The following is a 25821-nucleotide window of genomic DNA, read 5'->3' as shown; positions in this document are numbered from 1 at the left end:
ACATACAGCTTGTTTGCTCTCTGCTATCATCCTCTCACTGTCCTTTTTTGTAGCTTGCTGGCTTCTTATCTCAGAAACCCAAATAGGAAAGGAATATGCAGTTCGCATATAGATAGGGTTAGAATACATTAAATTTTCATCACTCCTTCACATTTGCTAAGAATCTCATGTCTAGGATGAAGTAATCAACTAACTCAGTTGTCTTGCATAATCCCACTGAGACTTCACTTTCTCTCAGGTGTGTTCATAAATCCTAGGTTTTTAAGGAAGATGGCTAGGATCATTCCCTCCCTCTCCTATGACTCTCTGAGCTTTCATCATTTCCAAACTTATCTGTGAACAACTTCTTTCACAATTAGGTTACCTAATTGTGACCTAATGCCTGCACTCAGATCCAGCCCTCATGATGTTCCCATCCCCAGTGACTTGAATATTGGCTCAGAGAAAATTGCCCAAAATTCTAGCCCCAGAAATTTCAGGATGACCTTCTAAACTTCTCTGGCTCTTAGGCCTCTAACCTCTCGAATCCCATGATCTTTTTCCACTCTCAGTTAGTTCAGCTCTGCACTCAAGTTTGAATGTTTACCACTGTGCAGTTTCTTTGGGCCTTGTGATTTCCAGGCCCCCAGATAAGAATTAACATTCCTAACCAATATATATTCTCTGGATTCAGCCCTTCCAAACTGACCCTGCAATCCTTCTGAATATCTCTTCAGAAATTTGCTCATGAAAACTCATTTTGACAATGACAGTCAAATTCTATCTTCTTATCCCCTCTTATTCCACTGCTGGAAAGAAAAGCTTTCCCACTTTTGCCTGTGAGGTGTTGTTTCCAATTGTCAAGCCAGGTTCATGAACACTCACTGGGTTTGTTTCTCTTAGGATTTGTGCGTCTGGCTGGAGGGGATGGACCCTGCTCAGGGCGAGTAGAAGTGCATTCTGGAGAAGCCTGGACCCCAGTGTCTGATGGAAACTTCACATTCCCCACTGCCCAGGTCATCTGTGCAGAGCTGGGGTGTGGCAAGGCTGTGTCTGTCCTGGGACAAGTACCCTTCAGAGAGTCCGATGGCCGGGTCTGGGCTGAAGAGTTCAGGTGTGAGGGGGAGGAGCCTAAGCTCTGGTGGTGCCCCAGAGTGCCCTGTCCAGGGGGCACTTGTCACCACAGTGGAGCTGTTCAGATTGCCTGTTCAGGTGAGATGCACGTCAGAATTTAGCCTCTGTGTACATTCACTTCAAGCTAAAAAATCAGATTTTTCTGAAATCTTGTCTGTTTCTATCAGTGTACACAGATGTCCGGCTCTTGACAAATGGCTCCTCTCAGTGTGAGGGGCAGGTGGAGATGAACATTTCTGGACGATGGAGAGCACTCTGTGCCTCCCACTGGAGTCTGGCCAATGCCAATGTTGTCTGTCGTCAGCTCGGCTGTGGAGTCGCCATCTCCACCCCAAACGGAGCAGAAGGAAGTGATCAACTCTGGAAAGCCCGATTTCACTGCTCAGGGACTGAGTCCTTCTTGTGGAAATGCCCTGTGACTGCCCTGGGTGTTCCTGACTGTTCCCATGGCAATACAGCCTCTGTGATCTGCTCAGGTAAGAGAGGGAAGGGCTACTGTACCTAGGATGCTCCTGGAGTGAAATTTCCCCAGAGCAGAGAGTAAGGGAAAACAGACTTAAAAAGAAAGATATTCTGTAGTGAAATGTTTAATCTTGGTACTGAACTCGGGTTTCAGCTGCTCATTACTCAAGAATCCAACACTGAGGGACAGTGTGGGGTAAAATTAAAGACAGTTTTATTGAGGATACCAGCAGTTCTGGGGAGACAGAGGACTAATGTACCAAAGAACCAGCTCCTCCTTGCTGATCAGGGGTGAGTGTTTTAAATGGGAATTTCAGGAGTGCACAGGTGGAAGTCGAGGACAGTTTACCTGCAGAATAGCACAGGTAGCTCCGACAATCTTCTTGAAATAGGTCTGATCAGTATCACCTTTATTGTTTGAAATATGGTTAATCATCAGCTCTAGTGTCGGTCTGTTCCCATTTCCTTGAGGCCGATCTTGGAATTGTGTAAGATGAAGATTATGAATTTCCCTGTTGCCTCAGATGGTAAAGAACCTGCCTGCAATGCAAGAGTCTCAGGTTTGATCACTGGGTTGGGAAGGTCCCCTGAAGAAGGAAATGGCACCCCACTAGTCTGGTCATCATATAATTTATTGCTACCACCTGTTTGGGATTTTAGTGTCTGCAAAATAACTCAAAATAACTCATGGGCTCAGAATGTTGTCTATAGCCCATGAGAAGGAACTAAAGGTCCTTGACTACTTTAGGGCTAAGCTATTATTATTTTGTCCTATTTGACTGTTTTCCTTTGTCTCTGATTTTTTTTTTTCATTTCTGTGATCAAATTTATTCTTTAGCTAGGTTTTCTACGAACAGAGGCAGGTGGAGGACATGACGGTGGTCTGTCCTGAGAAGGCTCTGTAAGGTCCTGCTCCATAGCAGTCTCATTGTTCACTCATTTTTTCAGGGGAAAGAAGTGCTAAGAAATGCTAAGAAGTGCTATGTCAGGGAAAGAAACAGCTAGATGAATACCATTTTTTAAATGAAACATTATTATTTAAGGATAATAATAGAGAACAAAGTACAAACAATAAGTGTATACCTAGGTCATGTTCTCCAACCTAGATCTACAAAGAGAACACCACAGAATTTATAGCACCACAGAATCACTATTGCCTCCCAATAGCCGTGTCCTCCTCCTCTCCAGGGAAGACTGCCTACCTAAGACTTGTACTGCCATAGAATATTTTGTCAGTTTTTGAACTTTATGTAAAAGCATGCAGTATGTTTTCTTTTGTGTTTAATTTCTTTGACTCCAAACTGTGTTGAGATTCACTCATGATGTTTATGGCAACATTTCATTCATTTTTATTATTATAGAGTATTCCTTTGAATGATCACATGACCATGTGTTGAACCATTCAACTAATAGCAGAGATTTGAGCTTATTTCCAGTTCTTGACTATTACAAATACAATGGTGCAAATTATCATGACGATGACTTTGGCAAAAGTATTTATTATGATTTTTGTGTGTTTAATTCTTGGTCTTATATTTTTATTTTCTTAATGGTATGCTGTACTTCAATGAGCCAAGTTACTCATCTTAGGTTTGACTTATCAACTTTTTTTATATCCATGTAATGCTCTTTCAGTCAGTCAGTTCCATTCAATCGCTCAGCCATGTCTGACTCTTTGCAACCCCATGGACTGCAGCATGCCAAGCTTTCCTGTCCTTCACTATCTCCTGGAGCTTGCTCAAGCTCATATCCATTGAGTCGGTGAAACCATCCAGTCATCTCATTCTCTATCGTCCCCTTCTCCTCCTGCCTTCAATCTTTCTCAGCTTCAGGGTCTTTTCTAATGAGTCAGTTCTTCCCATCATCTAGCCAAAATATTGGAGCTTCAGCTTCAGCATCAGTTCTTCTAATGAATATTCAGGACTGATTTCCTTTAGGATTGACTGATTGGACCTCCTTGAAATCCAAGGGATTGTCAAGAGGTTTCTCCAACATCACAGTTCAAAAGCATCAATTATTCAGCATTCAGCTTGCTTTATGGTTCAACTCTCACATCCATACATGATTACTGGAAAAATCATACCTTTGACTAGATGGTCCCTGCTTTTTAATATGCTGACTAGGTTGGTCATAGCTTTTCTTCTAAGCATCAAGCATCTTTTATTTTCATGGCTGTAGACATAATCTGTAGTGATTTTGGAGCCCAAGAAAATAAAGTCTGTCCCTGTTTCCCCATATTTTTGCCATAAAGTGATGGGACCAGATGCCATGATATTAGTTCTTTGAATGTTGAGTTTTAAGCCAACATTTTCATTCTCCTCTTTCAGTTTCATCAAGAGGCTCTTTAATATCTCCTCACTTTCTGCCATAAGGGTGGTGTCATCTGAATATCTGAGCTTATTGATTTTTCTCCCAGAAATCTTGATTCCAGTTTGTGCTTCATCCAGCCCAGCATTTTGCATGATGCACTCTGCATATAAGTTAAGTAAGCAGAATGACAATATACAGCCTTGATGTACTTCTGTCTCAGTTTTGAACTAGTCCATTGATCCAGTCCCTAGGACTCCTTATATTCTTCTAAAATGAACTTTGTCTACTCCAAAATTACAAAAATGTTCTCTGAGAGTATCTCACAGAAGTGTAATTACTTTTTTTTTTCATATAATTGTACATTGCTTCTAGGATTGACATCTGTGTAGGATAAGAATCAAGTGTCCTGTTTTCATATGGGTATCCAGTTGACTCAGAATCTTTTTCTGAAAAGACTATTCCCCACTGCAGTGCCACCTATGTGATCAGCGAAAGGGCACATATGTCTGAATACATTGTTTAGACTCTCTATTCTGTTCCACTGTATCCTTTGTCTCTCCTTGCACCTGTACCACATTTTCTTAATTACTGTAATTTTATAGTAAGTCTTGAACTTCCCTTGGTGTCTCAGAGAGTAAAGAATTTGCCTGCAAGGTGGGAGACCTGGGTTTGATCCCTGGGTTGGGAAGATCCCATGGAGAAGGGCATGACAACCCACCCAGTATTCTTGCCTGGAGAATCCCCATGGACAGAGAAGCCTGGAGGGCTATAGTCTATGGGGTCACAAAGAGTTGGACACGACTGAGTGACTAAGCACACATAGTAAGTCTGGGTAACTTTAATTTAAAGAAGTTATGTTGCTGCTTTTCTTGCCAACTGCTTTGGTCAGTCTTGGTTTTTGTATTTTGTATACATTTTTGAGCTGAAGCTCCAATACTTTGGCCACCTGATGCCAAGAGCTGACTCACTAGAAAAGACCCCGATGATAGGAAAGACTGAAGGCAGGAGGAGAAGGGGATGACAGAGGATGAGATGGTTGGATGGCATCTCTGACTCAAATGACATGAGTTTGAGCAAGCTCCAGGAGTTGGTGATGGACAGGGAAGCCTGGTGTGCTGCAGTCCTTGGGGTCACAAAGAGTCAGACACGACTAAGTGACTGAACAGCAAAGTAAATTTTGAATCAGCTTATCGAGTTTCAGACATACAAAAGTACAAGGGAATTTCATTGAGGTTAGATTTAATCTGTATATAAATTTGAGAATGACTGACTTTGACAAGATTGAGTTTCCCAATTCACTGACAAAATATATCCCTTCATTGAGTTAGGTCTTGACTTTCTCTCAGATGTTTTGCACACATTTAACTAGGTTTTCTCCTAGGCATTTTATGGGTTTGATGTTATTAGTATTTCTTTTAGTGAAGGTTTTCTAGGAATGAACTATCTCTGAACTTTACCTGGATTCCCTGAATGTTGGATTAGTATTTTGCTTTAATCCTTCTTTCTTTCTTTTCTCTCTCTCTCTTGCTCTAGCTTTCCCTTTCTCTCCTTATTTGTCCCTCTCCTGCCCTGTTTTTCCCTGAGTATGTAAAATCTTTCTGGATTAGGTTGCAGACATGATGCTCCTTTATCCTTCCCTCCCAACAACAACAAAAATACTTCTGGGAATTTCCTTACATAACCACAGTTCAGTTAAACCTTTAGAAATGTCAGTCCCAGATGACATCTAAATGCAACCACATGAGAAACCCCAAAGACAGAACTGCTAAGTTGCGTCTTTCCCAACTTACTGACCCGGGAAATCATGAGCAAAATTTAAAAATAAATTCCTTTAACTACTAAATTTGGAGGGAAATTTTGTTATATAGCATTATTAACCAGGCACTTACCATAGGACCAGCATTTCTAAAGAGCGGAATATTTATCCTCTGATTTTTCCATTTTACTGTTTCTACTTTATGTTGATCTAATGTGCTGATACGCTCATTCTCTAGTTCTTAATTTCAGCTGTTAACTTTTTCAGCTGTAGAATTTTCACTTGTTTTTGTTATGATTTCTCTGCCAAGATACACATCATGTCAATTAATTCTTTGTGCACTTTAATCATGGCTATTTAAATTCTCTGTCAAACTATAAAACTCTTAGAGGAAAACATAGGCAGAACATTCTTTGACATAAGTTGCAACAGGATCTTTTTGGATCAAATTCCTAAAGAAAATAAAAACAAAACAAAACAAAAGGATCTAATTAAACTTAAAAGCTTTCATATATCAAAGGAAACCATAAACAGAACAAAAAGACATCTCTCAGAATGGGAGAGAATATTTGCAAATGAAGTAATTAACAAGGGTTAATCTTCAAAACACACAAACAACACAATATCAACAAATCAAACAATCCAATGAAAAAATGGGAAAAAGACCTAAATAGACATTTTTTTCCAGACATACAGATGACTAACAAATACAACATCACTAATAATTAGAGAGATGCAAATCAAAGCTAGAGTCAGGTAATACTTCACACCAGTTAGAATGTCTATCATTTAAAAAATCCACAAATAAATGCTGGAGAGGATGTGCCAAAAAGGGAATCCTCCTACATATGAATATGTAATTTGGTACAACTACTGTGGGTTGCCATGCCCTCCTCCAGGGGACATTCCAACCCAAGGATCAAAGCTAGGTCTCCCACATTGCAGGTGGATTCTTTACTGTCTGAGCCACCAGACTCAGAAGCCCTACACTATTGGTACTAAGGATAAAATAGATATTGCTTGGAGAATCCCATAGACATGGAGCCTGATGGGCTACAATCCATAGTGTCACAGAGTCAGACATGACTGAAGTGTCTTAGCACGCATGCGCACAGAAATAGGTAAATAATAACTTCTTTATAGCACAGGGAACTGTACTCAGTGTTCTGTGGTGACTAAATAGGAAGTAAATCCAAGAAAGAGGGCAGATGTGTGTGTGTGTGTGTGTGTGTGTGTATTTATAAATATAAATAGATAGATAGATATAGTTGTTGTTTAGTCGCTGAGTTGTGTCTGACTCTTTTGTGACCTCATGGACTGCCGTGCTCCTTTATCCATAGGAATTCCTAGGCAAGAATACTGGAGTGGATTGCCGTTTCTTTCTCCAAAGGCTCTTCCCAACCCAGGGATGGAACCCCAGTCTCCTGTTTGGCAGGCAGATTCTTTACCACTGAGTCACCTGGGAAGCCCATATGTATGTGTATAACTTACTAAATTTGCTGAACAGCAGAAGCTACCGGAACATTGTAAAGCAATTATACTCAAATAAAAATTAATAAAATTAAATAAAATAAAATCTCTGTCAGGTAACTTTAAGAGTCAGATACCCTGGGAAATTTTTTTTTTTAATTTTTTAATTTATTTATTTATTTATTTATTTTTTAAAATTTTAAAATCTTTAATTCTTACGCATTCCCAAACATGAACCCCCTCCCACCTCCCTCCCCATAACATCTCTCTGGGTCATCCCCATGCACCATCCCCAAGCATGCTGCATCCTGCGTCAGACATAGACTGGCGATTCAATTCACATGATAGTATACATGTTAGAATGTCATTCTCCCAAATCATTTTTCTGGCTTACTTCACTCTGTATAATCGGCTCCAGTTTCATCCATCTCATCAGAACTGATTCAAATGAATTCTTTTAACGGCTGAGTAATACTCCATTGTGTATATGTACCACAGCTTTCTTATCCATTCATCTGCTGATGGACATCTAGGTTGTTTCCATGTCCTGGCTATTATAAACAGTGCTGCAATGAACATTGGGGTACATGTGTCTCTTTCAATTCTGGTTTCCTCGGTGTGTATGCCCAGCAGTGGGATTGCTGGGTCATAAGGTAGAATGACATTCTAACATGTATACTATCATGTGAATTGAATCGCCAGTCTATGTCTGACGCAGGATGCAGCATGCTTGGGGCTGGTTAAGATGTTATGGGGAGGGAGGTGGGAGGGGTTCATGTTTGGGAATGAATGTAAAAATAAAAAATTTTAAAATTTAAAAAATAAAAAAAAAAGAAAAGAAAAAAGAAAAAAAAAAAAAAAGATCAGAAACTATAAAACTCCTAGAGGAGAACATAGGCAAAACACTCTCAGACATAAATCACAGCAGGATCCTCTAATTAAAAATTAAAAGCTTCTGCACAACAAAGGAAAATATAAGCAAGGTGAAAAGACAGCCCCTGCAGCTCAACTCCAGAAAATAAACGACCCAATCAAAAATGGGCCAAAGAACTAAATAGACATTTCTCCAAAGAAGACATACGGATGGCTAACAAACACATGAAAAGATGCTCAACATCACTCATTATTAGAGAAATGCAAATCAAAACCACAATGAGGTACCACTTCACACCAGTCAGAATGGCTGCGATCCAAAAATCTGCAAGCAATAAATGCTGGAGGGAATGCAAACTAGTACAGAAATTTTTTAATGTTTATTTTTGCTCTGGTGTTCCATGAGATCTCTTTTATATAAGTATTTTTAAAACCACAAACATTGTAGATAAATAATTGTACAACTCCTTCAGAAAGGCTTTTGTTTTGCTTCTTCTATTTAGGGGTGGATTAAGGATAGAACAACTTGTTTAACTCATTCTTAGGGCAAAGCTTGGCTTAAAACAGGAATTGTGCCATTGTCAGGACCAGGGCTCTTCCTGCAGAAACGGAACACTAAGATTATGGTAACTTTACCAGTATGTTCCAGCTTTCATCTCAGCTCCATCACTAGGTCATTTTTTTTTTTTCTTTTGAACTTTCTACTTTCTATTGGGGTTTAGCTGATTAACAATGTTGTTATCGTTTCAGGTGAACAGCCAGGGACTCGGCCATACGTATACATGGACCCATTTTCCCCCAAACTTCCCTCCCCTCCTAAAAGTTATTTAATTTAACTGAATTTCCTGTCCTTTAACCCTCCCAACCCTCTAATCATCACTGTTTCTTCAGGAAACCAGACCCAGGTGCTGCCCCAGTGTGACCACTTTGTGTCTGAACCAGCAGGATCTGCGGCCTCAGAGGAGAGCGCCCCCTACTGCTCAGGTGAGGGTCCCATGGGACAGAAGACCCTTCTCATTCCCCAGGTCACCGCCCCATTGTCCCATTTCTCTCTCCTCAGACAGCAGGCAGCTCCGCCTGGTGGACGGGGGCGGTCCCTGCGCCGGGAGAGTGGAGATCCTTGACCAGGGCTCCTGGGGCACCATCTGTGATGACGGCTGGGACCTGGACGATGCCCGCGTGGTGTGCAGGCAGCTGGGCTGTGGAGAAGCCCTTAATGCCACAGGATATGCTCACTTTGGGGCAGGATCAGGGCCCATCTGGCTGGACGACCTGAACTGTGCTGGAAATGAGTCCCACGTGTGGACGTGCCCTTCCCGGGGCTGGGGGCAGCACGACTGCAGACACAAGGAGGACGCGGGGGTCATCTGCTCAGGTCAGCACTCCACACTGTCCACAGGCTGGGGGAGGGGTGGGGCCCTGGAGGATGGGGATCTGAGCCCTGAGAGAGAGATGCTGAAAGGACCAGAGGAGGCTTCCTCCCATGGAGCCTTCCTTTCCAGCAGATGTAAAAACGAGGTGCTTTCACTGCCTTCCTGTAGCAGCTGAGGTTCTGGTCCTTTCTTCTCAGTAGTGTTTCCTGGCAGAGCCTTTTCTCACAGTTTTTCTTGCATTCAGGGCTCACCCTTCTGGTACATAGAGTAGAGAAGTCTTAAAGCCACTGTGCTAGTTTTTGTTTGTTCTATAACAAGTTGCTACATTGTTAGTGGTTTAAAACAACATATTTATTTCCTTACACGTCTCTAGCTTAGATGTCCAGCAGGGATCTCACTGGACTGTGATAGAAGTTTCAGCAGGGCCACGTCACTTCTGAGTCTCTGGGAAGGAATCTGTTTCCTGTCTTTTCAAGCTTCTAGAAGCCATCTGCCTTCCTTCACTCATAACCCCCTTCTGTTCATCATCAGACCAGCAACGCTCCACCTCTGACCATTATCCATATTCACATCTCCCTCTAACCAGAATGAGGAAAAGGTTCCACTTTAAAGGACAGTGAGTCTAAGAATGTGATTAGACTGTGCTCAGGTGGTTAATCTGCCCACATTTCAGGTTACTCTTACCATCCCAAGGACCATACCTTAATCACATATGTAAAGTCCCTTTTGCCAGATAAGGAAACGCAGACACAGCTTCCATGTAGACATTTGTGGGTCCATTATTCTATCTGCCTCCACACTGTCCACATCACATCCCTTTCATACACTCTCTTAGATGTTTGGTCAGGAAGCAGGTGTCAGCTCCCTCTCCCTGCAGGTGTCCAGGTTGGTCTTCCTCTCAGTTCATATCCACTACATCATGGTGGTAGAAATATTTAGAAAGACAGACACAAATGGACAAAGTCAGGTGAAGAGGAGACAAGTTTCACTCTGGTCATCTAATGGATTTGCTTCCTCAGCCTGGTCACAGACGAATGTTCACAATTTTGGGGAGAGAGGAAAACCCAGAGCACTGAGTGCAGTGCTCACTGTGTTCTGTCTCCTCTCTTTTGGTCTTAGAGTTCCTGGCCCTCAGGATGGTCAGCGAGGACCAGGAGTGCGCTGGGTGGCTGGAAGTTTTCTACAACGGGACCTGGGGCAGTGTCTGCCGCAGCCCCATGGATGATGTCACCATGTCCATCATCTGCAGACAGCTTGGCTGTGGGGACAGTGGAAGTCTCAACACCTCTGTTGGTCTCAGGGAAGGTTCTAGACCTCGGTGGGTTGATTTAATTCAGTGTCGGAAAACTGATACCTCCCTCTGGCAGTGTCCTTCTGGCCCGTGGAAATACAGTTTATGCTCTCCAAAGGAGGAAGCCTACATCTCCTGTGCAGGTGACTTATGTCTGTTTCTGTGTCTGTCCCAACCCTGTAGGATGTTATTAGTGAGATTTGATATTTTAAAATCTAAGTGATGGGTTTAAGTTGAGTTTATAAAATGAAGTTTGGATGGAGCTAATTTAATCTACATGTTCCAAACTTGCTTTATTAAATTTTTAAATTGATATAATTGATACAACATTATACTTTTTGCTGTGTACAACATAATGCTTATATGTTTGTGTGTATTGATAAATGATCACTACAGTAAGTCTAGTTATATCTATATTTATGGATCTGAATATATAGATCCATATATATAGTTAAATATTTTTCTTACATGGTGAGAATGTTTCAGATGTATTTTCTTGCCATCTTTCAAATAGACAATACAGTATTCACTATAGTCACCATGCTGTATGTTATATCTCTTCACCTATTAATTTTATAATTCAAATTTATACCTTTTGATTACCTTTGCCTGCACCATATCCCCCACTTCTGGCAGCCACCAACTACTCAGCATCTCTGAACTTGCTTTTTGTTTTAATATTACATATATAAATGAGATTACATGGTATTTTTCTTTCTCTGTCTGATTTGTTTCACTTAACATAATGCCCCTCGAGGTCCATCCATGTTGTTGAAACTGGCAAGATTTTCTTCTTTTTTATGGGTGGATATAAGTCTATATTACATTTTCTTTATCCATTCATCAGTGAAGACTTATATTGTTTGACTTACATATAAGACTTACATTACATATAGCAAATATATATTGCTATAAAATACTAAAAGGTAATATTGTTAAAGTGCTGCAGTCAATACGTCAGCAAATTTGGAAGATTCATCAGTGGCCACAGGACTGGAGAAGGTCAGTTTTCATTTAAATCTCAAAGAAGGGCAATGCCAATGAATGGTCAAACTATCTCACAATTGTGCTCATTTCACATGCTAGCAAGGTTATGCTGAAAGCTAGGCATCAGCAGTAAGTGAACTGAGAACTTCAGAGATGTACAAGCTGGGTTTAGAAAAGGCAGAGAAACCAGAGATCAAATTGCCAACATTTATTGGATCATAGAGTAAACCAGAGAATTCCAGAAAAAACATCTCCTTCATTGACTACATAAAGCCTTTGACCATGTGGATCACAATGAACTGTGGAAAATTCTTAAAGAGATGAGAATACCAGAGCACCTTACCTGCCTCTTGAGAAACCTGTATGCAGATCAAAACTCAGCATTTGGAACTGGACATGAAACAACCGACTGGTTCTACATTGGGAAAAGAGTTCATCAAGGCTGTATATTGTCACCCTGTTTATTTAATGTATATGCAGAGAACATCATAGGAAATGCCAGGCTGGATGAATCACAAGCTGGAATCAAGATTGCTGTGAGAAATATCAACAACCTCAGATACACAGATGGTACCACTCTAATGGCAGAAAGCGAAAAGGAACTAAAGAGCCTCTCATTGAGGGTGAAAGAGGAGAGTGAAAAAGCTGGCTTACAGCTCACCATTCAACATTCTGAAAAATAAGCTCATGAGCAGTTCAGTTCAGTTGCTCAGTCGTGTCCAACTCTTTGCGACCCCATGAATTGCAGCACGCCAGGCCTCCCTGTCCATCACCATCTCCCGGAGTTCACTCAGACTCACGTCCATCGGGTCTGTGATGCCATCCAGCCATCTCATCCTCGGTCATCCCCTTCTCCTCCTGCCCCCAATCTCTCCCAGCATCAGAGTCTTTTCCAATGAGTCAACACTTCGCATGAGGTGGCCAAAGTACTGGAGTTTCAGCTTTAGCATCATTCCTTCCAAAGAAATCCCAGGGTTGATCTCCTTCAGAATGGACTGGTTGGATCTCCTTGCAGTCCAAGGGACTCTCAAGAGTCTTCTCCAACACCATAGTTCAAAAGCATCAATTCTTCGGTGCTCAGCCTTCTTGATAGTTCAACTCTCACATCCATACATGACCACAGGAAAAACCATAGCCTTGACTAGACGGACCTTAGTCGGCAAAGTAATGTATCTGCTTTTGAATATGCTATCTAGGTTGGTCATAACTTTTCTTCCAAGGAGTAAGCGTCTTTTAATTTCATGGCTGCTATCACCATCTGCAGTGATTTTGGAGCCCCCCAAAAATAAAGTCTGACACTGTTTCCACTGTTTCCCCGTCTAATTCCCATGAAGTGATGGGACCGGATGCCATGATCTTCGTTTTCTGTATGTTGAGCTTTAAGTTAGCTTTTTCACTCTCCTCTTTCACTCAGATCATGAACTCCTTATTACCAAATTCCGACTGAAATTGAAGAAAGTAGGGAAAACCACTAGACCATTCAGGTATGACCTAAATCAAATCCCTTATGATTATACAGTGGAAGTGAGAAATAGATTTAAGGGCCTAGATCTGATAGATAGAGTGCCTGATGAACTATGGAATGAGGTTCGTGACATTGTACAGGAGACAGGGATCTAGACCATCCCCATGGAAAAGAAATACAAAAAAGCAAAATGGCTGTCTGGGGAGGCCTTACAAATAGCTGTGAAAAAAAGAGAGGTGAAAAGCAAAGGAGAAAAGGAAAGATATAGGCATCTGAATGCAGAGTTCCAAAGAACAGCAAGAGGAGATAAGAAAGCCTTCTTCAGCAATCAATGCAAAGAAATTGAGAAAAACAACAGAATGGGAAAGACTAGAGATCTCTTTAAGAAAATTAGGGATACCAAGGGAACATTTCATGCAAAGATGGGCTCGATAAAGGACAGAAATGGTATGGACTTAACAGAAGCAGAAAATATTAAGAAGAGGTGGCAAGAATACATGGAAGAACTGTACAAAAAGATCTTCACAACCCAGATAATCATGATGATGTGATCACTCATCTAGAGCCAGACATCTTGGAAAGTGAAATCAAGTGGGCCTTAGAAAGCATCGCTATGAACAAAGCTAGCGGAGATGATGGAATTCCAGTTGAGCTGTTTCAAATCCTGAAAGATGATGCTGTGAATGTGCTTCACTCAATATGCCAGCAAATTTGGAAAACTCAGCAGTGGCCACAGGACTGGAAAAGGTCAGTTTTCATTCCAATCCCAAAGAAAGGCAACGCCAAAGAATGCTCAAACTACCGCACAATTGCACTCATCTCACACGCTAGTAAAGTAATTCTCAAAATTCTCCAAGCCAGGCTTCAGCAATACATGAACTATGAACTCCCTGATGTTCAAGCTGGTTTTAGAAAAGGCAGAGGAACCAGAGATCAAATTGCCAACATCCACTGGATCATTGAAAAATCAAGAGAGTTCCAAAAAAACATCTATTTCTGCTTTATTGACTATGCCAAAACCTTTGACTGTGTGGATCACAATAAACTGTGGAAAATTCTTCAAGAGAAGGGAATACCAGACCACCTGACCTGCCTCTTGAGAAATCTGTATGCAGGTCAGGAAGCCACAGTTAGAACTGGACATGGAACAACAGACTGGTTCCAAATAGGAAAAGGAGTACGTCAAGGCTGTATATTGTCACCCTGCTTATTTAACTTCTATGCAGAGTACATCATGAGAAACTCTGGATTGGAAGAAACACAAGCTGGAATCAAGATTGCTGGGAGAAATATTTATAACCTCAGATATGCAGATGACACAACCCTTATGGCAGAAAGATCATCAGCACTTCATGGCAAATAAAAGGGGAGAAAGTGGAAACAGTGACAGATTTTTTTTTTTAACTCCCAAATCACTGCTGATGGTGACTGCAGCCATGAGATTGAAAGAGTCTTGCTCCTCTGTGACAAACCTAGACAGATTATTAAAAAGAGACATCACTTTGCTGACAAAGGTCCATATGTTCAAAGCTATATTTTTTCTAGTAGTCATCTCTGGACATGAGAGCCGGGTTATAGAAGAAGCTAAAAAGAGTTGATTCTTTTGAATTGTGGTGCTTGGTCGCCACAGTTGAATTGAGAGTCGTTTGAGCAGAAAGGAGATCAAACCAATCAATCCTAAAGGAAATCAACCCTGAATATTCATTGAAAGGACTGATGCTGAAGCTGAAGCTCCAATACTTTGGCCACCTGATGAGAAGAGCTGACTGATTTAAAAAGACCCTGATTCTGGGAAATATTGAAGGCAAAAGAAGAAAGGGGCCACAGAAGATGAGATAGATAGCATCACCAGTTCAGTGGACATGAATTTGAGCAAACTTTAGGAGTTAGTGAAGGACAGAGGAGCCTGGCATGATGCAGTCCATGGGGTTGCAAAGAGTTGGACACAACCTAGCAACTGAACATATGTTGCTGCAGTGAACACTGGGTTTTTAAATTAGTGTTTTTGTTTTCTTCAGATAAATACTCCAAAGTGAAATTGCTAAATCGTATGGCAGTTCTATTTTTAATTTTTGATGCACCTCAATACTGTTTCCATAGGGGCTGCCTCAACTTACATTCCCTCTAACTGTGCAAAAGCTTTCCTGTCTCTTCACATTCTCAACTCCTGTTATTTCTTCTTTTGGATAAAAGCCTTTCTAGAGGATATCAGGTGATATCTCATTGTGATTTTGAATTGTATTTTCTGATGATTAATAGTGTTGAGCATGTTTTCATGTAACTATTGGCAAGTTGTATGTATTTGGTAAAAAAATGTCTATTCAGGTTCTCTGCCCATTTTTAAAAAAATCAGATTGTTTGTTTTTTTGCTACTGAGTTGTATGAGTTCCTTGTGTATTTTGGATAATAATCCTTACCAGAAATATAATATGAAAATATTTTCTCCTATTCAATAGGTTGCTTTTTCACTTTGTTGATGGTGTCCTTAATTGGGCAGAAGCTTTTTAGTTTTATGTCATCACAACTGCTTGTTTTTACTCTTGTTCCCTTTGCTTTTGGTGTCAAATCCAAAAAACCATAACAAAGACTAGTGTCAAGGATTTTATTTTCTGTGTTTTCCTGTAGAAATTTGATGGCTTCAGGACTTTTGATCAAATCTTTAATTTATTTTGAGTTAATTTTTGTGAATGGTGTAAGATAGTTGTTCAGTTTCCTTTTTTTGCATGTCCAGTTTTCCCAATGCCATTTACTGAAAAAACTGTCCTTTCCTTATTGTACATTCTTGGCTTCTTTGTCAAAAATTAATTGACCATACAAATGTGGGTTTATTTGTGGACTCTCTATTCTGTTCCATTGATCTCTGTGTTCATTTTTATACCAATGGCATACTGTTTTGATTAATATAGCTTTGTAATATAGTTTAAAATCAGGAAGCATAACACCTCTAGCTTTGTTATTCTTTCTCAAGATTTCTTTGGTATTGAGTGTCTTTTGTGGTTCCATGCAAATTTTAGGATTGTTTCTTCTGTATCTGTGAAAATTTCCATTGGAATTTTGATAAGGATTGCAGTGAATCTGTAGATTGCTTTGGCTAGTATGGGCATATTAATAATATTAGATCTCCCAATCCATGAGCACAGAATATCTTTCCATTTATTTGAGTCATCTTCAGTTTCTCTCATCAATGTGTTTATAGTTTTCAGTGTACATCTTTTACCTCTTTGGTTAACTTTATTCCTAGGTATATTATTCAGTTTCATGCAAATGTAAATAGAATTGTTTTCTCAGTTTCTCTCATAGCAGTTTGTTGTTAGTGTAAAGAAATGCATATGATTTTTGTATTCAGATTTTTCTTCTACAACTTTACTGAGTGTATTCGTTCTCATATTTTTGCTGATGTCTTTAGTGTTTTCTACATATAATATCATGTAAGGGAGTTTCTTTCCTCATGACTCTGATGGTAGAGAATCTGACTGCAATGCAAGAGACCCAGGTTCAGTCCCTAGGTCAGGAAGATCCCCTGGAGGAAGGAATGGCAACCCATTCCAGTATTCTTGCCTGAAGAATCCCAATGGACAGAGGAGCCTGCCAAGCTGCAGTCCTTGGGGTTGTAAAGAGTCAGACACGACTGAGTGACTAACACTTTCACTTTTCAATCTGCAGATAGTGTCAATTTTGCCTCTTCCTTTCAGATTTGGATATCTTTATTTTCTTTTTATTGCCTGATGGATCTGGACAGGACTACCAAAACTAAGTTGAATAAAAGTGGTGAGAGTAGACATTTTTGTCTTGTGTCTGATTTCAGAGGAAAAGCTTTTGATTTTTTACAGTCAAGTATGATGTTAGCTGTGTACTTTTCATATGGCCTTAATTATGTTGAGTTGCAGTCCTTCTATACCTACTTTGTAAAAGAGTTTTTACTGTAAGTGGATGTTGAATTTGTCAAACACTTTTTCTGTGTCCTTTGAGGATATGATTTTTACCTTCATTTTGTTTATTTGGTGTATCACATTGACTAATTTTTGAATGTTGAACTTTTTTGTTGTTTGTTTTTGTTTATTATAGATTTATTATTTTAATTGGATTCTTTTAGTGTATTGTCAAATTCAGTTGTCTAATATTTTGTTGATGATTTTTGCACCTGTATTTATCAGAGTATTAGCCTGTAACTTTCTTTTCTCATGGTGTCCTTATGTGGCTTTGGTATCAGACTAATGTTGGCTTCAGAAAATGAATTTGGAAGTGTTCTTTCCTTCTGTTTTTGGAAGAGTTTGAGAAGGCTCCCCCACTAAATACTGTTACATTGGGAATTGAGATTTCAGCAATAAATTTTGAATGAAATAAATAAATGTTGGCGAAGGAGACAAATAGTCAAACCATAGCACCTTATTCCTTCAACATTTCTCTCTCTGTTTCTCTTTTCCTTCCCTCCCCCTACACACACACACACACACACACACACACACACACACACACACACTCCATTCAGGTACACCTTGAATGGTATGCTGGATGTTGCCTGAAACCCATAGCTAAGAGAATGTGGGATCAGATACTTCAAAAGCAGAGGCTCACTCCCTTCCTTGCCTCTCTTTGCTCATCTCTTTGTCTTTTTCATTTGGAGGCCAAAGAGGCATTAAACTATGAGACCTTTTATTGATGATGTTTTTCCTACAATTAAACACTGTGAATTGAGAGGTGGTAAAGTCTTTGATCATGGAAATGAGCAACCTGCTCACAGAGGTCCTGCCATCGTTTTCTCAGAGGTTCTCTGCATAGAGTGGGTAGGAGTTTCGATAGGATGATCTGGAAAGAATATATAAATGTTGATACTTTATGACAGGTACTATTTACCCTTCTGTTTTTTAAAATTTATATTTATTTCTGTCAGCTTCAATTCTTTTATATATATATATATATTTTCAGTCTTTTGTTTATTATTTCTGCATCTTCTCAATACAAATTTTCCTCAGTAGGCTTTTTTTAACTATTGCAAAAATTTCTGGCTTACTCAGTGTGTACATATATGTGTCCATATGTCTTCTCAGAATTCTACTAAGTCTTTCCTGTATACTTCATTTTTAAGAGATTCTTAACCAACACTACGGGCTTTTCTGGTGGCTCAGACAGCAAAGAAACTGCCTGCAGTGCGGGAGACCTGGGTTTGATCCCTGGGTAGGGAAGATCCAGTAGAGAAGTGAATAGCAATCCACTCCACTATGTTTGTCTGGAAAATTCTATGGACAGAGGAGCCTGGTGGGCTGCAGTCCATAGGGTCGCAAAGAGTTGGACATGACTCAGCAACTAACACACACACACACACACATAACCAACACTACATTGTGGGGCAATTATCTCCCAATTAAAAATAAATTTAGAAAAGAGGGTTTCCTTTTACAACAGTAGTCTTCACTTGCCCACTTGTCACACTGAATAATAGGTAAGAGTAGTTTATAAACTATTTAATACTTTTCCATTAAAATTATGTACATGAGATTTTGAATATAAATTGACTCTGTGCTTCTGGACTGATTATTTTTAATGTGAACTATTATCATAGACTGTTACCATTAATTTATATTTGGATTACTATTTCACTGTTTAGTATGAATTTAAAAAAAGAAATGTTATTTCACTGAATTTTATCTGTCTATTCATTTAATAAATATTTTCAAGCCCCTATGTAAGTATTTAGAAAAGGTTTTCCATAGATATTTGTTGAATGAGTACACACAATGTGCAGACACTGTCCTAATAGCAGAAACATGGCACATATACGATATATAAGGTCCTTCTTCTAATGGAACTTTCATTCAGAGGAGTGTGTGTACATTTGTAGATGGCTGTGTTTATATTTGCTGTGGGGTGTGAAGACTGATAAACAAGTAAATATTTATAGTAATTTCAGTTCATGATCAGATGCAGTGAATGTTTCAGCCCAGGAAATAATGAGCCTGTGTTTTCATTTGCCATTTGTACTGAGCCATGGACCTTAGATAATCTTATGTGGGGACAGGACCACCCTCAGCTGTTCCTGATCCACTGTTTCCCTATTGTTTGTAGGAAGAAGACCCAAGAGATGTCCAACTGCTGCCCCCTGCACAGGTACATCAGCCTGCCCCCTCCCCTGTGGCTCCCAGGGGCTCCTTCCTCCCACCAGGGCAGTCACAGGAGGGGCTGCTGCCTTTTCAGACAGAGAGAAGCTCCGGCTCAGGGGAGGAGACAGCGAGTGCTCAGGGCGGGTGGAGGTGTGGCACAGCGGCTCCTGGGGCACTGTGTGCGATGACTCCTGGAGCCTGGCAGAGGCCGAGGTGGTGTGTCAGCAGCTGGGCTGTGGCCAGGCCCTCGAAGCCGTGCAGGCTGCGACATTCGGCCCTGGAAATGGGAGCATCTGGCTGGATGAGGTGCGGTGTGGGGGCCGGGAATCCTCCTTGTGGGACTGTGCTGCGGAGCCTTGGGGCCAGAGCGACTGCAAGCATGAGGAGGACGCTGGTGTGAGGTGCTCTGGTGAGTGAGGGGCTCGGGGTCCACCCTGGGTGAGCTGGGGCAGTGCAGGGGCAGTGGGCTGGACCAGGGGTGGTGGGGAGTTTGTATTCAGACAGTGTCCAGGTCCTGGGGCTCTGATCTAGGACGAGGGAGCTGGGAGGATGGGACACTGATGTTGTGGAGACTGAGGGGTGATTTCAGGCTCAGGAGGGAAAAGGTTTGCCTGCATTCTGGCCAATTCTTCTTCCCCACACTACTGTTTTTCTCTTTAGGTGTAAGGACAACATTGCCCCCGACTACAGCAGGTACTGTGATCCATCCATGGGCAGGGGAGAATACTCAAATACTGGGGACCTGTTCTGTGGGCTCTCTGACAACTCAGAAGAGGAAAGAGTCTGAGGAGCCGTGGCTGTTGGGGAGCAGCCAGGGCATTACACTGGGCAATCCCCTGCCTTGATGTCCACTGCCAAATGTTCTCATGCCCGGGGCCAAGGAAGTCTGGTTCCCATGTTGGAGAATCTAAGGAACTCCCACTTGCCCCTGTGTGTTGCTCCTCATCAGTGAGGTGCGGGTCCCAGGACTGTTTGATGCTCTGTCTCCTGAAGCCCAAGGAGAGGGCATGAGCTGGGTCCTCAGAGGCTGTCTCTGCAGGGAAGCTCCCTGACAATCCCCAGCTCTGCCTCAGGGCCACACTGGCCAGAGTGGAGTTGACTTGTCTCAGGACGAGACCCGGGGGAGCCCTGACACTGTCTGAGGCTGAGACGCCATTGTCTGGAGCTCCTGAAAATGCTGACACAGGAGATTTTTCTGTGCCCAAGACTATCTCCAGCCCTTTTTCCTGTTCTCCTTAGGGACCTCAAATTCTCTCCCTGGCATCTTCTCCCTGCCTGGGGTCCTCTGCCTCATCCTGGGAGCCCTTCTCTTCCTGGTCCTCATGATCCTGGTGACTCAGCTGCTCAGATGGAGAGCAGAGCGCAGAGGTGGGCTTCATGGGGACCTGGGGACCAGGGAGAGTGTGTGCAGGCTGGAGATGGCACAGGTGTGAGGAGGGGAACCTGGGCCAGGTACTGTTCTGAGTTGCAGACTCCATGTGCTCCGTGCTGAGCTCTAAGGGCTGAGTATACAGAGGTTCTTAGGACTGGGGTGTGAACTCTCATAAGTCTTGGCCTCTCCTGTGAGAACAGACAGAGTTGGCGCTGAGCTGTAATCAGGGTCAGACTAGGGGAGAAGGCACTGACATGGTGCATGGGGTAGGAGATGATGCTGAGGTCCTGGAAGCCCCCATGTGAGCACCAGGGAGATGAAGGTGGGCTGGCTGGATTGGGGTATCTTGGGAAGCTTCTCTGACCTGCTGAGTGATCTCTCAGCCTTATCTAGCTATGAAGATGCTCTTGCTGAAGCTGTGTATGAGGAGCTCGATTACGTTCTGACACAGAAGGAAGGTCTAGGCAGCCCAAGTGAGTGCCTCTGTCTACCTTCCTGGAATCTCTGGTTGTCACCACCCACTGGCTGTGCACATCTTCTCAGCATCTGCAGACCCCATGTGTGCCCTAGGCTCATAGAGACAGCTCCTCCAAAGGGGCAGGATGTCCTCTCAGAGCCCTGTGATCTCCCTGCCTCTGTCTACACTGCAGAAGCCAAGCCTGTCCCTTCTCAGCTTTAACACAGATCCCGTTGGTGTGGGGAGGTTCATTCTGTGTGTTGTGTGATGTTTGTCTCCACATGAGGCTTTCCCATCAGATTTCTCACTGACTAAACTGCCGTTTTACACCAGACATGGTGAGGACAACAGTGACTACAGATCCGCTCCAGGAATGAGAGGTGGACCAGCCTCAGCTGGGCTTTGGGGAGGAGAGTTTCCCTCAGAGGAGATTTAAGGGGGATGGTTTTCCATTGGTGGACCAGAGGCATCCCTTGTGTCCAGATGGGGTTTGTCCTTCTCCTTCTCTGGCTGTTCTGTGATGTCTCTGTGTCCAGAATCACCAGCAGCACACAATGTTTTAAAAACATAACAACTGTAAAGCACAATTTGTCAAAGTCCTTTAGCAATGCTCAAGGGTGGAAGAGTTGCTTTGAGATATGTAGTTTCCATCAGAAAATAATAAGATATGTAAAATCATGTTTTGGCTTATGGACACATCAAAATGAAACATGGTCTTAGAGAAAAAAGTCTTTTGAAACAAAGAGTGACTGGTGCCTCTATTCAGAAACTCAGAAACTCTGGGTCAGAAGGTATCTTAGGTATTCCCCAGAACAACCCACTTACTGCAGTTTCATACACTCCCTTGTCTGCTCTTGGAACCCCCAGATCAGAGGACTGATGTCCCTGCTGAAAATTATGATGATGCTGAAGAAGTACCAGTGCCTGGAACTCCTCCTACTTCTCAGGGGAGCAAGGAGGAAGTGCTCCCAGAGAAGGACGATGGGATGAGGTCCTCTCAGACCGGTGAGTGGGGTCAGTTGATCTCTTGCAATCTTTCTATCTGGAAATAGTGAATTTGTGCTCCTCAATGCCCAGCCTCCCTAGAGATTCAAAATATAGGTAATCTCATACATTTGGTAGCATCATCTTGACCACATGCCATATTTAATGCTGTCAGACTCCTTGCAAGGAGTGAGGAATCACTCTGTTTTTGGCATTTACATCTCCATAATGTGACATAAACTTATCACTTTATATGTGATATACTTGCATGAAGATTTATAGATTAGGGAATTTCCTGGTGGTCCAGAGGTTTGGATTCTGCACTTTCACTGCTAGGGCCTAGGTTCAACCCTGGTCAAGGAACTATCCGACAAGCATTGTGTCATGGACAAAAGAGAAACTTATCAATTAACCCTAAACCAGTCAATTTAAAGGAAATTAATCTTGAATAGTCATTGGTAGGACTGAGCTGAAATAGAAGCTCCAATACCTTGGCCAACTGATGTGAAGAACTGACTCCTTAGAAAAGACCCTGATGCTGGGAAAGATTGAAGGCAGGAGGAGAAGGAGATGACAGAGGATGAGATGGCTGGATGGCATCACTGACTCAATGGATATGAGTTTGAGCAAGCTCTGGGAGTTGGCGATAGACAGGGAAGCCTGGTGTGCTGCAGTCCATGGAGTCACAGAGAGTCAGGCATGACTGAGTGATTGAACTGAACTGAACCAAATTCAAATGTGGAACAAGTGTTTTAATAATATCTTTGCACTGTCACATAAATGAAGGCAAACCATTCAATATCACAGTAATCCAGGTCTACGCTGAATCAGTAATGCTAAAGAAGCTGAAGTTGCCATTCTATGAAGACTCTCATGACCTTTTAGAACTATCACCTAAAAAAGATGTCCTTTTCATTATAAGGGACTGGAATGCAAAAGTAGGAAGTCAAGAGATACCTGGAGTAACAGCCAAATTTTGCCATGGAGTACAAAATGTGGCAAGGCAAAGGCTAATAGAGTTTTGCCAAGAGAACACACTGGTCATAACAAACACCCTCTTCCAAGAACACAAGAGAGGACTCTACATGTGGACATAATAAGATGGTTAGTACCAAAATCATGTTGATTATATTCTTTGCAGCCAAAGATGGAGACGCTGTATACAGTCAGCAAAAACAAGACCGGGAGCTGACTGTGGCTCAGATCATGAACTCCTTATTGCCAAATTCAGACTTAAATTGAAGAAAATAGAGAAACCCACTAAACCATTCAGGTATGACCTAAATCAAATACCTTATGATTATACAGTAGAAGTGACAAATACATTCAGGGCTTTAGGTCTGATGGGCAGAGTGCCTGATGAATTATGGATGGAAGTTCATGACATTGTACAGGAGGCAGGGATCAAGACCATCCCCAAGAAAAAGAAATGCAAAAAGGCAAAGTGGCCTCCTTAGAGGCCTTTAAACCACGAGGAGGCCTTACAAATAGCTGAGAAAAGTGGAGAAGTGAAACCAAAGGAGAAAAAGAAAGATATATCCATTTGAATATAGAGTTCCAAAGAATAGGAAGGAGAGATAAGAAAGACTTCCTCACTGATCAATGCAAAGAAACAGAGGAAAACAATGAAATGGGAAAGACTAGAGATCTCATCAAGAAAATCACAGATACCAAGGGAATATTTCAGGCAAAGATGGGTAAAATAAAGGACAGAAATATTATGGACCTAGCAAAAGCAGAAGATATTAAGAAGAGGTTGCAAGAATTCACAGAACTATACAAAAAAAATCTTCATGACCCAGATAATCATGAAGGTGTGATCACTAACACAGATCTGGTTATCCTGGAATGCGAAGTCAAGTGGGACTTAGGAAGCATCACTACGAACAAAGCTAGTGGAGGTGATGGAATACCAGTTGAATTCTTTCAAATCCTAAAAGATGATGCTGTGAACGTGCTGCACTCAATATGCCAGCAGATTTGGAAAACTTAGCAGTGGACATGGGACTGGAAAATGTCAGCTTTCATTCCAATCCCAAAGAAACGCAATGCCAAAGAATGTTTAAACTAATGCACAATTGCACTCATCTCAAACACTAGCAAAGTAATGCTCAAAATTCTCCAAGCCAGGCTTCAGCAATACATCAACCATGAACTTCCAGATGTTCAAGCTGGTTTTAGAAAAGGCAGAGGAACTAGAGATCAAATTGCCATCATCTGCTGAATCATTGAAAAAGCAAGAGAGTTCCAGAGAAACATCTATTTCTGCTTTATTAACTAAGCCAAAGCCTTTGACTGTGTGGATCACAATAAACTGATATTTCAGTAGCTGTGAGAAGACACTCATTGTCTAGAAAAGAGTGTTTCTCCATCTGAGGGCCTGTGTAGTTCCTGGGGAGGAGATAACTGTGGCTGCACCTGTGATACTATTTGTGGACATTTGGGAACAGGAGTCAAGTCAACTAAGAGCAGACTTGGGTTGTGAGTGAGGAATTCAGATTTTTCCTGTTTCCAGTCTCCCTCTTATTGTGAATTTGCATCTATCCCCTGTGAAAGGAGAACATTTAAATTCCTTTTTATGATTCTTACCATTGCTGGGCATCTCCTTGGTATTGTGTTGCCTGGAAGCAGGTCTCTCAGAGCTCCTGAGCACAGGTCTCCTGTGATGCAGGATTTCCACATGCACTGAGGCCCAGGAGACCACATGAACTGGATCTGAGAGGACAACTGGGATCCATCCTCACTGGAACTTATGTGAAATAGCCTAAGCCTCCTTCCCCACACCTGGGGCGCAGGGATGCTTTGTCATAAGCACTTGCTTATGACTACCTTCCACCAGAGGGTTCTGTCCCATCCTCGTGTCTCAGTTCTAATCAAACTTCTCTTTTCTATTTCAGGCTCTTGTCTGAACTTCTCCAGAGAGGCTGCTGATCCTGGGGAAGGAGAAGAGAGCCTCTGGCTGCTCCAGGGGAAGAAAGGGGATGCTGGGTACGATGATGTTGAACTCAGTGCCCTGGGAACATCCCCAGTGACTTTCTCATGATGCTGTATCAAATCTGAGATGAAGCCTCAGATATTCTAATTGCCTGTATTTCAATAGAGTAGTGCTGACCCATAATTGTGTCATATGAAAATTGCTCAAAATGAAATATTCTGAATAAATTAACTTTTTGCTGTGCTGTTAATTTAGCAAGTTCCATGCCAAATGCTTTTAGAGGATTAGTCCTCAAATGCCATCTTCCTCAAAGGAAATCCAAGATGAGTGAGTTGACCTGCTTTCTCACCTATCTCAGAGGCTAATGAGGGTATGCTCACAAGTGCTCCAGGTCACTCTTAAATAGAAAAGAATGTAAACTTGGTCTACATTCACACACCCCTTCCTAACAAGATGAACTCATGGGAAAAAATAAAAAACAGTTCTAAACATCTCTGAGTTTGTAGCTTGTTCTTGAACACCAGACTAGGTGTGAGCTTCAAAGTGTAAGGTTGGCTGGTAGGAGAGAATGGATACAGCTTTCCTTATCCTGCCTCAATATTCACAGGCCAATTAAAAATCTCACTGTATATAACTGCCTCTTCCTTTTTCATCTCTCATTTATTCCTTTAGTGGATACAGACACCTCTTTGCTCGTCTCCCATGTCTTTTTGATTATCCAGTCTTTATAAATCCATTATTTCCTCTCCATCTCTTCCTACTATTTCTTCAGGATGCTGCTATTTCTTGTCTCTCCAAGGACCTCTCCTTCTAAGTGAATTATATCAGTTCATATACATCTTCAAGTTGATGGAGGGCAAATTGGTGCTCACCCA

At 41.7% G+C, this 25821-nt stretch overlaps 1 protein-coding gene across 1 annotated transcript in view; it reads left to right on the top strand.

Moving 5' to 3' along the window:
- Positions 1–25437, top strand: part of LOC114108764 (antigen WC1.1) — a 64269-nt gene extending 38832 nt beyond the window's left edge. The window contains exons 9-20 of the mRNA XM_060413468.1: positions 883–1191; positions 1281–1589; positions 8876–8968; positions 9045–9359; positions 10477–10791; positions 19164–19205; positions 19293–19607; positions 19859–19891; positions 20438–20566; positions 20954–21043; positions 21895–22032; positions 24909–25437. Coding sequence (XP_060269451.1) covers positions 883–1191; positions 1281–1589; positions 8876–8968; positions 9045–9359; positions 10477–10791; positions 19164–19205; positions 19293–19607; positions 19859–19891; positions 20438–20566; positions 20954–21043; positions 21895–22032; positions 24909–25054 — 2234 coding nt within the window. The 3' untranslated portion in view covers positions 25055–25437. The remainder of the gene's footprint in view (positions 1–882; positions 1192–1280; positions 1590–8875; positions 8969–9044; positions 9360–10476; positions 10792–19163; positions 19206–19292; positions 19608–19858; positions 19892–20437; positions 20567–20953; positions 21044–21894; positions 22033–24908) is intronic.
- The last annotated feature ends 384 nt before the right edge of the window (positions 25438–25821 follow it).

Source organism: Ovis aries, chromosome 3 (assembly GCF_016772045.2).
Source record: "Ovis aries strain OAR_USU_Benz2616 breed Rambouillet chromosome 3, ARS-UI_Ramb_v3.0, whole genome shotgun sequence".
NCBI lineage: Eukaryota > Metazoa > Chordata > Mammalia > Artiodactyla > Bovidae > Ovis > Ovis aries.
The sequence above is the reverse complement of the archived record's forward strand: the minus strand, read 5'-3'. Positions and strand labels throughout refer to the sequence as shown.